The 13,405-nt window shown below is 38.5% G+C and overlaps 1 protein-coding gene across 5 annotated transcripts in view; it reads left to right on the plus strand.

Moving 5' to 3' along the window:
- The window catches only part of MME (membrane metalloendopeptidase), a 108,284-nt gene that overhangs the window by 73,462 nt on the left and 21,417 nt on the right, over nt 1-13,405 (plus strand). For all 5 annotated transcript variants that reach the window (XM_043874933.1, XM_043874935.1, XM_043874934.1 and 2 more), the window contains one exon: nt 10,980-11,038. In XM_043874933.1, the coding sequence (XP_043730868.1) occupies nt 10,980-11,038 (59 nt within the window). The remainder of the gene's footprint in view (nt 1-10,979; nt 11,039-13,405) is intronic.

Genomic DNA, 13,405 nt, shown 5'->3' on the forward strand with positions numbered 1-13,405 from the left:
TTTGTTTTCTATCCCTGGGTCAGAAAGATTCCCATGGAGAAGGGCATGGCAACCCACTCCAGTATTCTTGCCTGGAGAATCCCATGGACAGAGGAGCCTGGCAGGTTACAGTCCGTGGGTCACAAAGAGTCGGACACGACTGAATGACTAACACTCGCACACACACGGGTTCATCATTCCAGAGCAGTTCTTTTCTATTGTCTCTGGCAGTTGCGGTGATGTTTACTACAAATCCTATCTTAAAAATGCTTATATCCACCAGCTGCTAATTAACTCTTTTATTGGCATGAGGGGATGTGGATCCATCTTACATCTCCATTGTCATGGCTTATTCAGACATTTCTCATTGTTCACCAGAGTGATTACAATATTTGTCCTAATCTTACCAATCATCTCACAGTCAATCTTGAGCTAATTCTCCAGGCAACCACCTTAGAGAGCTTTTAAAAACACAGATTGAGTCATGTTGTGTTCTGATGGAAACCTTTCGGTGTGTTTTGCCCATCTCGTGAAGCTTGTACAAAGCTCTGCAATCTCTGACTCCACACTCCAGAACCCCTTGAGTCACCCTACCCCACAGCATTGTCCCAAATCTCCAGCCACAGGAATCACTTTAAAATCACCGCTCCATCTCTTCCTCCTCCTTATCCCTTACCTTGGACCACTCTTTCTACTCTTGTTCATTTAACAGAAACCTACACTTAGTATGATTCTTCTTGGGTGTTACCTCCTTACTCATGCATCCCTTACATTTTTCTCTTCACCTTGTCCTTGTATGATACCTTACACATATTTTACTCACAGCGCCAGTATATTATGTTATATTTAGCTGGAATAGCCCTTGTTGAAAGAAAGCAAAAGTCATGTATTTGTGTCACCAGAGATTGAACTTTGATGAATAGAATGTGGATCTTCCTTCAATGATGATAGAGTGAATGATTGATAAAATAGTCAATTTGTAACAGTGCTGATAAAGTGAACTCAGCCACTAAAATAAGTACTGATATATCCAAGCATTTCACCGTCATTGTTGGTGAATATGTCCAACATGATCTCTGTTTTCTCTGCTTAAGAATTCAAAAAATTGAGAACGTCAGGAAGTCTGAGTGTGATATGCCTAAGTTAATCATTTGGCTCAAAGGACCTCCTTCTGCCCATTCAGGCAGCTGGCAACTGCAAAGGACAAAGATTTAAAATTAAAAGGCTGTTGGTTCATGTGGTTTCTGAGTACTTAGCTGATGTTTCCAAAATTACCTCAAACATCATGTTCTCTGGGGACTTAATGACAGTTTGTAAATAACTTCAAGCACATCATGTTATCAAATAGTAATAATGTTAGATTGAAAATGTAATATCCATTGGCAAAATTACTTGGTGAAGTATCTGAAATAATTTACTTTCAGTAACATGATTATTCACTTAGAGTCTATGGAACAGACATAAACCTCTAAAAAGAAACAATATACTAGGACAAAATAAAGTGAATTCCTTTTCTTAATTTTAGACTTGACATTATTTTGTTAGTTTCTCAAGACAGAATTTTCTGTAATATCATTTGGACAGGTAGTGCCAGGCTTGGTAAATTATGACTGTTGAGCATGTGGAGTTGCATTTCATAAACTACAATGACTTATTTCGTTGCTGCATCTTTCTTGCCGTTATACATCAAAATAAAAATAAGCTGACAGTAATAGCAGCCAACCCAATAAACATTTTGCCAAATAGCTACAGTGTGCAAAGTACTGTGCTACGTTGCAGAGGATAAAGAGATGAGTAAGACTCAGAGCTAGCAATCTAGTGGAAGAGGAAAGGTATGTAACAACGAAAGCAGATGAAAGGCGGAGTTGGCTGTTGCGATTACAAGACAACAAGCTGCTAGGGTAGCACTTTTTTAAACCCACAATTAAACCTTTACCTATTAGTAAAACTTTTCTCTGGAAGGAACATGTCAGCATTTAAATTAATGTTGAGGTGAACTAGAGCAAAACAAGCAAAATAATTGATTCATTTTTTCTCCTTTATTGCTTCAAGTCCGCTGTTTTTTCTAATCTGGACTAACTGGTTGTTTGCTAGTCCCTGAGATAAGTGGTGCTATGGAGGTTGGCGGCCAACAGCTGTGGCTCTGTGTGGTTCTTCCTGAAAGACCAACAGCACCAAAAAGAGTGGCTAGTACCACTGTAGTTTTGCCACTGCAGTGAGCTGCTATCCCTTTTTCAGTGTCTCAGTTCTGCCAGTTACTATCTGTAGCCTTTTAAAAGCCTTGAAGTTTCACTATTTGTAAAATGAGCAGGTTGATTTAGACTGTATAACATCTTTAAGGTTCTTTCCAGCACTAAAATTTTAGGGCCCTTACTGTGAAGTTTTGATAAGAGATAGCATATTAAAAAGCAGAGACATTACTTTGCCAACAAAGGTCCGTCTGGTCAAGGCTATGGTTTTTCCAGTGGTCATGTATGGATATGACAGTTGGACTGTGAAGAAAGCTGAGCACCGAAGAATTGATGCTTTTGAACTGTGGTGTTGGAGAAGACTCTTGAGAGTCCCTTGGACTGCAAGGAGATCCAACCAGTCCATCCTAAAGGAGATCAGTCCTGGGTGTTCATTGGAAGGACTGATGCTGAAGCTGAAACTCCAATCTTTGGCCACCTGATGCAAAGAACTGACTCATTTGAAAAGACCCTTATGCTGGGAGGGATTGAGGGCAGGAGGAGAAGGGGACAACAGAGGATGAGATGGCTGAATGGCATCACCGACTCGATGGCCATGAGTTTGTGTGAACTCCGGGAGTCGGTGATGGACAGGGAGACCTGGTGTGCTGCAATTCATGGGGTCGCAAAGAGTCGGACACGACCTTGAGCGACTGAACTGAACTGAAGATGTTTTAGTCCTTGGCTTTTCCACAAGTGACCCAAGAGAGAAAGACCATATTCTTGTAAGGTAGGGATGTACCTCACTTCTTCCTAAAGTATCTCTTCTGCTATTTCCCCTTCAGTGATGTTTCTAGACTCAGTTTTCTAATTAAGTCTTGTATCATTGAACTTGAATTTCAAAGAATAGATATAGAGGATTTCTGTGGAGAAATGAGATGGCCCAGAGGTGGAAAATTGACAAGACTCATCCAGGGTGGGCATTTAGAGTGCTGGAGACTTGGGACACAAGTGACTCTCCATAGTGTAGATGTATGGGGAGATACGCAATGCAGATAGTCTGACTCAGCAAGTGCTACTTAGTCAGAAAGACTAACAGACTCAACCTGGACGAGCCGCTCTGGTTTCCTGTGGCAGTATCTGCCCTGCTATGCTCATTCTACACCTATGATCATAGATTAAAACATTAAGTTCCACCTATTTAGATTCCCATTAAGATAACAGACTGTGATTTTTCAACACATTTTTGGATTATAAGCAAAATATATCTTATTAGTTAAAAAAAAAAAATTTGCATTTTAATTAGCACCCAAGGAAGATTTGTTTCAGAGGGGAAAGAAGAGATAGAGAAGGAAGGCTAATAAGGTAAAGGTTTAAACTGAAGAGCTTTGCAAAAGAAGTCTAGAACTTGATACCAGTGTGCCCTCTTGAGAGGACAATGCCCAGAGAGCATGTGGCTTCTGGTTGGCATGAGTCTCCACAGTCTGCATGGAGCAGGGCCTCACCTAGGCTTACCACCCATCACCCTTCCAGGACGAGACGAGTCAGTGCTCTTGGGGCTTGAAGGACTCATTGGTATCCCAAGACCTAAATGAGTGTGCGTGCCTGTCGTGTTCTCAATAGAACATGTGTTCTCAATAGAAATGCTTTAAGAACAAAGCATGAAATAAATAAGTGGGAGTGGGACTCCTTGGAACTTAAAAGCTTCTGCCCAGCAAAATAAAATTTAAAGGCAACCTAAGGAATGGGAGAAAATATTTGCTAATCACATATCTGGTAAGGGATTAATCTCCAGTATATATAAGACACTCCTATAATTCAATAGCAGAGGAAAAAAACCCTAATAATCAATTTTAAGTGACCCATGAACAGAGGAGCCTGGTGGGCTACAGTCTGTTGGGTCACTAAGAGTCAGACATGACTTAGCAGCTGAGCATGCCCCCAAGGATTTGAATAGACATTTCTCCAAAGACATACAAATGGCCACCAGATAGATGGAAAGATGCTCAACATCACTAATCATCATGCATGTGTGCTAAGTCACGTCAGCCACGTCCTACTCTGCGACCCAATGGACCATAGCCTACCAGACTCCTCTGTCCGTGAAATTCTCCAGGCAAGAATACTGGAGTGGGTTGGTGTGCCCTCATCCAAGGGATCTTCCCAAGGGTCAGAGGGTCAAACCTGCATCTCTTGTGTCTACCTGCATTGGCAGGTGGTTTCTTTACCATTAGTGCTACTGGGGAAGCCCCACTAATCATCAAGGAAATGCAAATCAAAACCCTAGTGAGATATCACATCACTCCTGTCACAATGACATATTGTTAAAAAATAAATAAATGAAAAGACAACAAGTATCGGCAACAATGTGGAGAAATTGGAACACAATTGGTGGGAATGCAAAAGGGTGCAAAAGTTATGGAAAACAACATAGACATTCCTCAAGAAGTTAGAAAAAGAACTGCCATTAAGACTCAGTAATTCTGGGCCTATAGCCAAACTAATTGAACTCAGGATCTCAGAGAGACATTCACACTCCTGTGTTCATAGCAGTACCATTCACAATCGCTAAGATGTGGAGGCAACCTCTTTCCCTCAACAGATGAATGACTGGGAAAAAAATCTGTGTATACAATGGAATGCTACTCAGTATCTAAAAAGAAGGAAATTATGCAGTATGTGTTGATGAACTTAAGAAAATGTGCTAATTGAAATAAGCCCAGAAAGATAAGTACTGCCTGGTTCCACTTATATGAGGTTTCTAAAATAGTCAAATTTCAGAAAATCATTATGATTTTGGAATCATTATTACCAAAAGAAAATCATTATGATTCTGGAATCATTATTACCAAAAGCTGGGAGGAGAAGGAAATGAGGAGTTATTAATCAACAGGCAAAATATTTCCAGTTAAGCAAGATGAATAAGTTACAGCATTGTGCCTAGTGTCAACCATAATGTACTATTTACTTAAAATATATTAAATGGATAGATCTCATGGTAAGTGTTATTGCCATAATTTAGAAAAAGGACAAAACATGAAATGTTGCTGCCTTCACGGAGTCACTATTTCATGAGCTAGACAGACTATTGAATAGACTTGTAATGTCATGTTATGTCATTGCTAAGGGTTCTATAGGATGTAAGAGCTTTCAGTTCTTTCCTGAAAGATCACAAGATTATTCTCAGTCAGGAGAATAAACACCAAAATAAAATTCTAACAGAAAAAAATCTACCCACCCCTATATGTTCCAAATGGGGAATTTCTCTGAATTTGAGATATCGCTCACATGAGTACACACATCATGCATGTACACACATACAGAGTTACTGAAGACTAAAGCGATTGGGTCTTGTTGCCAACTTATAACCATATACAACCAACTGATGACTTCTAAGAAGAAAATCAATGATTTGGGGGGTTGGTTTGTTTTGTTTTTGGGGTTTTTTTTGGTTGAAAGAGAAGTCGATTCTCTTATTGTGCTGTTAAGAGTAGGAGCCTTGGCTCTCACTTCCAAGGATCAGGTGAATCACTCAGGGTGCTTGTTAACAACTCAAAGGACCAATTGATTGAGGCTCTTTGGTCCTACTGTGCTTTTGCCTTTGGATAAAATATTGTACTCTACGCAGCAGTGGGAAGAGCCTATACTCTGGAACCAGGGGGCTGAGGTGGAGGGTAGAGAGAGTGAGCAACCCTGAGTTAAGATTCCTGCTCTGCGGCTTATTAACTGTGTGAACTTAGGCAGCCACCATGATACCTCTGAGCCTCAGTGGTCCCTTTGTAAGCTGAGGATAAAGCATTTACTTTTACTTTGTGAGGTCATTGTTGTGTATCTTGTGTAGTGTGCTTGCCACGTAACTTAGGTGTTCATTAAACAGTAGCCATCGTTATGATTGGGTCATGATGAGACTTCAGGGTGGTGTATAAGCCAGCACCCTAAAGCCTGTTAGGGTAAGGGGCAGCCCTAAATATGAAGTTATGTAAAAATGAGCACTGGGACTTCCCAGTGATTAAGACTCTGCACTTCCAATGCAGGGGCCATAGGTTTGATCCCTGGTCGGGGAACTAAGATCCTAAGCACAGTATAGCCAAAAAATAAAATAAATCTTTAAAAAAGATTAAAAATGTGAGCACCTTCATTTTTAAAGAGGTTAGCAAGGAAATGGCATTGATTTTTGTAATGAAATTTTATGCTTGGTACCGATCGACATGTTAAAAGTAGGGGATTGATTGGAAGATGAGGATGTCATATTTCTCCATAGTTTATATATTCTTTTCCCAGTTGTATCACTAACTCTATAAATAATTAGGAAAAAGAGTTTGATCTATAATGTACCTTAGTTTCTATACATGAAAATTGAGGTATCATCTGTCTTATATGGGTAGTTTGAAAGATGAATGAAAATATATAGAAAATTTTGAAGTCTTGCTGAGGGGATATTAATAAATGTAAGGAATTACAGTGGTAATTACCATTACAAATGAGAATTCTCCTTTCCAGAAGTATTTGAGGAAGACAGAGAAAACCATTGTATTGTACTGCTGACTTCAAAGGAATTGCTTCAAAGGCACTAGATGCTGAGAAATGAAATGTTTTCAGGGAAAGGAACATTCATGATTTTGTTGTTTAAAGGTGTTTGTTTTAAAGTTACACATTAACGAGTGAAAGAAGTTTTATTCCATATGTCTTTGCATTCCAGTGGGTTTATTATATCCAAGAGGCTATAGGATCAGGCTGTAGACTTCCGTTTTCAGTTCCCCGGGTAAACAGTGTCCTGTGCTTTCATCTCATCACCACTTAGGTTCCTCAGGGTAGTTAAGAGGTGGGAGGGAGACACACCTGGCCAGCCTCTCCAGGAGATTGCAGTTGTATTTCCCAACTGCATTGTTAGTTCAGCTTTGAGGACCATGCTGCTTATAGTGGCCCTTTGTTCTGCTGTAAGTGCCCTCAAACCAGAAGAAGATTACCTGACAAAACCGTTTCTCAGAAATGGAAAGTAAAGTCTGCTTACCTCTTGCATCCCCACCCTTCACTTTACACGCACGTACCCATCCTTCTGCAGCCACGTAGTGGAGGCAGGAAGATAAGTCACAGAGCAGAGTGACATGCACTCTCTCTCAGGTCCAATACCTGCTGCAGGAGATGCTAGTGTCTGGCCTCCGTACTTTAAAGATATCTTCAGATAGCCTGCACTATCCATTTTGTTACTGGACACTTGGTTCTCTTGTTAGTTGTGCATTTTCTCTTTTCTGTGCTGCTGTTCAGGGTCGCATTTGTCTAGTTTCCATAAATGAAAGCCTCTCCTGAAACTCTGAGGCTGCATCCAAATCAGAAGATCTTACAGTTTTTGTTATATCACCATTTACTTTAAAAACAATATTCTTTGTCCTTTAATTTAGCTTTTTGTTGTAACATAGTGAGATATTTCATGATTGACCACAAATATTAGACACTGAGTCTGTAACTACTATCATCACTTTAAGATGAAATGATCCAATTACAGTACCTCAAGTTCTGGTCATTCCCAGGGACAAAGTGCCCTGTGCTTTTGGGTCTGGATAATTACCCAGGGGTAGTCTGAGGACGCACTGTGAAAGATCTCAAGGAATAAAAGGCAAACACTACACACTTGGGCTCTGTGAAACTAACTACCGTAATTCTAATTTTATGTGAGTGCTCTGTGGTCATAAATAGCTACCTATTTTCTTGAAGGTGTAATTCACAATGGACATTTTAATCTGTAAAGCTTTCCCTGCTAAGAAGTTACAAACATTGATCAAAGTGCAATTTTAAACAGAAGAGCAGGGAAAAAAATCATTAAAACAACAGGTGGGACATTTATTTTTACAAAAGCAATAAACATGAGATGGATAATATAAACTCCATTCATCTACGTCTGACTTTTGAGATCTGTTGCTATCTGCAACATCAGTTTCCTGTATCTAGTTCTGTTCCTCTCTAATATACTAATTTAAAAAAGAAAGCATTTTGAATTGGCACCTTTTGTGTTTCATTATTAGTACTGTGCCTGAGTACAAAATCAACAATTTGTATATTATCTGTGATTACCTACTGATGTCCATGCAGAGTATATTATCACTAAATCAGAAGTTCAGAACTGAACAACTGAGGCCTAGAAATATGTTAAAGTAATTTTTAAACAATTGAAATTCTAATAAGTACAAGCTATGTATGCATAAAATCTGTTATGTTGGGTATCATCAGGGAAGAAGAAATTTTCCTCTACCCTTCCAGGATCTTCTGCCTGGTCTATGAATTATTAACAGGAAAAAAAATCAAGATTTAATACCACGTATACACAAGAGAGACCCAGGAAAACTGAGTAACTTGCCAAGAAGGCTGAACCGCTCACCCTAAGTACCATCTTCAGCTAAAGACAAAAGAGGATGTTGGGAATAGTGGTTTGGGACCTCAAAGAGGAGGAAGGCAATTCACGTGAAGATGGAAAATCAGATGTTTGGGAAACGCTTGTTCAGTGGGTCATGCTGTCATAATGGGATACGGGGTGGACTCTGATCTCTTGGCTCTGTCTGGCTCCCCCACCACATCTGGCCCATATTCTCTGAAGATTCCTCTGGTGATGGCTCTATTTCAGGAACAGGCCTCCTCTACCTAAATTTTTTAGGCAGTTATGGGGCAGGTCAAAGTTTCTTCCTAAGTCCTTTGTGAGATTTGTTTTCATCTCAAAATTATCTTCATGCCAAAGAGACTTTTTGGGGGTGGCAAGTTTTGCTGTCTTACACGTTCAGAATGTTGATGACACATCAGAAATACCTCTAAAGGCACCACAAGGAACTGTTTCTCCTCAGGAGTAGGGTCAGCGTGTTTCCTGTTTTCTATTCCTGCCAGATAGCTTTAAACCGTACGCGAGTCATGTGGTTCTGTGTGAATTTATATAAACACAGTCCTAACACATCATTTTTCCTGATCATGAGTTTTATTTGTATTATTTTCTTTCATAATACTGTTTGGTCACACAAAATCAACTTTTCTTCTGTAGCTTCTGATCTGAAGATTTTAGTCTAACATCCCTGGGTTTGCAAATACGTGTTTTTGTTGTGAGTCACTACAAAGCATGTGGGAAGCAAGTCAAGTTTAATTAAAATAAATAAAATTGTGTGCTTATAATCATCAACCTGCAAGAATTAAAATATTGATGACTCAGCTGTGGTGAAATTAGGGAGGACTGAAATATTGGTCATGCCATCCTGTTTGAAAATGTTTTTCTCTATTTGAAACAACAAAATCAAACTAAAGAAGAAACACATTGATTGAGCATCCCCCCACCCAAACCCTCCCTCTTCAAACTTATTTCCTTCCTAAAGAAAAATTCCCAGAAATTCTATCTGAATTATTTTTATCTACAGACACTCTTATCTGGATTTTTTTAAGTCATAAATCCTTCATATGAATGTCTTAGTCTTATTATTGGAGGTAAAACTCATGCTTAATTAGAATTTATCCAACAGTTGTTATATGTGGCCCTGTCTGAGTTACTTTTAATAGATCAAAATAGGCCTTACATCTGACATCCCAGAGTAGTTACTGAAATTTTAACTAAAATGCTGATTTGGACAGCTGACTTTGGACTGCTTACCTTGCAAAGCAGGGTCTGGAAACAGTTCTGATTTAACCTCGTTGTGCTAATTACTGTAAACTCCTTTCATGAGTAGGATAATAATTGTCACTAGAATTGTTGCCCTAAGAGTAGAATAACTATGCAGCCATTAGATAACAATTTATGGTTGTCTTGAGTGTATGTGTGTATGTGTGCTGACATTTAAGAAGGTATCAGAATTCAAGTAGTGTCAGTTTTTCAATTGACACTTTCAATATAAGGATATGTGTCTATTAATGAGTATATAAGCATACAGCCTATCAAGACAATATTACTTCTGTTGCACAAAAGTGCTTAACAGTGATTGTTGATATGCAGTCTTCATAACATCTTAGCAGAAAGACATGGGAACACTGGCTCCATCCTTTAGCTTACCGCTGCTCTCAGACTGTTGTTTGGAGAACTGGATTGTTGGTTTTTTTTCTCACTCACTCTTGTATAAGTTATTTACGCTTCTTTATCATCTCAACTAGGGTCTTCTGAAGTCAAGAATTGTGTTTTGTAAAATCTCTAGGTCCAATATAGAACCTAATTCATGGCATATACAGACAGACAGATTTATTTAGGAATCACCTGGATTTCATTTTGCAGTCATTATACAAAAATATACCTTTGTTCACTTACCTGTCATATTTTTTAAAAAAAATTTTAAGCAATAATCAGAGTAGGCACACTACCCAAAGCTAAATACCTGTCAAGGGGATCTCTTAGTCCCCAAAAAGGCTCTTTGTAAACTATTAATTTAAAAAGTTTAAATATACCTTTAGCAACCTGAAATTTGCTGAATTGAAATTTTAGCAACCTGTATTTCTATATTCTGTCAACTGTTCCAGAATTGTTGGCATAGTCACCTAGTATCAGCAACACAGAACTAAATAAATTTCAATATAATTTTAATTAATTGCCGTTTCCAAAGAGATGTGTTAGAATGGGTTTTGCACTGTGAGATGCCATCATTAAAAGTTTATGCAAATTAAATAACAGATTGCAGACCTGTGTATAGTCTCATTTTTCAAGAAGTGGAAATATTTTTAAATGAATTCTCTCATCTAGTGAATTAATTTTAATTTGTTGATCATATTTCAAACAGAAAATTAAAATTCATCTTGGAATAGTGATAATGCTTTTATGGTGGTGAACAGATTGAATCAGATAACAGTATCTTTTGTAACAAGTTCTTATGTTTTCTATAGGTGGATAAGCGGAGCAGCTGTAGTCAATGCATTTTACTCTTCAGGCAGAAATCAGATAGGTAAGGTCTATTCTTAAATAATCGTATAATATTTCTCTGTTGGTCCCACGCTTTAATGCTTTGCATGGCCAATTTATTATATTCCCTACAAAAGCACTGTTGAGGCTGAGTTACTGATTTATTGAATATCCTCCTTGGAAGTAAATGTATCCATGTACCTCTTTTCACTATAATAGCAAAATTTAAATCAGTATAAGTCACATTAAGTGGTTTTGGTTTTTTTTAAAACATTCTCATTTATAGCTAAATGGTTTATCTTATTGCTAAGTACTTTTATTTCAAACTGCTTTTTTAAAAAAAATTCCCTTAAAACCCCATAAAGTTATATTAACTTTAGGGCTTTCTAAGCATCAGCATCTTAAGTGGTTTAAGTTTCAAGAACCAAAGTTTCCGAAATCTGATTTTTTTCTCAGTTCTCTATGCAGGCATTGGTAGAGATGATCCTGCTCTGTATCATTGTTTTTTTCCTAGAAGGTTCTAAGAGAGATGCTCAGGAAGTTGCAAAGTCAGTTTTACGAGGTTGAACCATGTGGAATTTACTTAACCACTTTTGATCCAAAAAAAAAATTTATGTTCACTAGTAGTAAGATCACATAAATAAGCATGGAAATTAATACTTCAGTGAATAATACTATGAATAATGAAATGGCTTAATAAAACAAAGATATATTTTTTTCTCTTCCTGGGAATACCTTGACATCTTGCAGCTCTCTTTTAAGTATCTTACAAATAGATATATTCCCCACCCCCAAGGGTTTTAGTATGAAGAAAGACAACCAACTGATTTAGTACTTCAGTGGAAGTATTCTAAACAGTATAGCCAGCTTCTCCAGGTTTGTTCAGTCCAGCCCTTCATTTCTAAGTGTAGTTAAAAATCAAGTGGGAAACTAAAGTTTGATGATACTCCTTCCCATTGCTTTTAAAACTAGTCTGATACATCACCCAGCTAGTAAAATGATTACCTGAACCTAGGTCAGAGCCTGTTTAACGATCAACTCAGAACCCGTGCAGTCTATCCCTTGTAAAGTATTCCTAGAAACCATTCAGACCTTTTCCTGGAAGTTGCTCTGTCGTGTCCAACTCTTTGTGACCACGTGGACTGTAGCCCTCCAGGCTCCTCTGTCCATGGAATTCTCTAGGCAAGAATACTGGAGTAGGTAGCTATACCCTTCTCTAGGGGATTTTCCTGGAGACCCAGAGATTGAACCCAGTTCTTCTGCCTTACAGGCAGATTCTTTACCATCTGAGCCACCAGGGGAACTGTTTATTATTAAAGACCTCTGCTTTTTCTGTGGAGAGTTTCACTTTGAAGACCTCTTTGATATTCAGTAGTTCTGTCAGGCGTAAAGTCTAGCTCATTCTGCTGCTGCTGCCGTTTAATCACTAAGTCGTGTCCAACTCTTTGCAACCCCATGGACTATAACCTGCCAGGCCCCTCTGTCCATGGGAGTCTCCAGGCAAGAATACTGGAGTGGGTTGCCGTTTCCTTCTCCAGGGGATCTTCCCAACCCAGGGATCGAACCCACATCTCCTGCTTGGCAGGTGGATTCTTTATTACTGAGCCATCTGGGAAGCCCCTCGTTCATTCAAGACTTAGAATAAATAGGATAATTGACTTTTTAAAGGATTCCCAAGGCAAAGTGAGGCAGCCTCAACTCCATTAGGGCAGACTAAAGGATACTGCTTTATATTAACCCAGCTCAGGATCCTATCAGACCTAGTGCTGAATCATCCCCAAGAGACCGCTCTGGCATGTTCATCCTCAGTCCTCTAGAGCAGGTCAAGACAGACTTCGTTTGTCTCTAAATTACCCCTTGTTCCTGAAGTTGGCTCAAAATTGGTCTGTCTCAGAGATTACTGAGCAGAGGAGACCTGGGTATGTTCTCATTTTGAATTTAACACCCTCAAACCAAACAAGCTACAGCAAAAGGAAAAAGAAGTTAAAAGTGGCCTGAGGTCTCACAAAGCGGACAATTATCATCTGAATAATCAAGAATTGGCTGTAATAAACATTCTTAATGTATAAGAAAGACCTCTTAAAGATGCTTAATATAAATTCCTCTGATGGAAATAAGAAATCTGAAAAATTGCTAACCTCTTTTCATATGCTTATCTGCTAATAACAGCAGTTCAGAGAAAGGGAAAGTGTCATGCATGAGAACGCTTTGACGTGTACATTTTCTCCTTTACAATTCATTTAAATCTCCAAAATGGGGATGGTCTTAACTAAAAACAATTGAAAATCCTGATTTCTCACTTTCTTCTTCATAAAAGCATCTTTTAATGGATAAATGCATTCATAGATTCATAAATGCATCTTTTAATGCAACACTCTTTTAATGGATTTGATATCATGTGCATCACAGA

The sequence above is a fragment of the Cervus elaphus genome, chromosome 19 (assembly GCF_910594005.1).
Source record: "Cervus elaphus chromosome 19, mCerEla1.1, whole genome shotgun sequence".
Classification (NCBI taxonomy): Eukaryota; Metazoa; Chordata; class Mammalia; order Artiodactyla; family Cervidae; genus Cervus; species Cervus elaphus.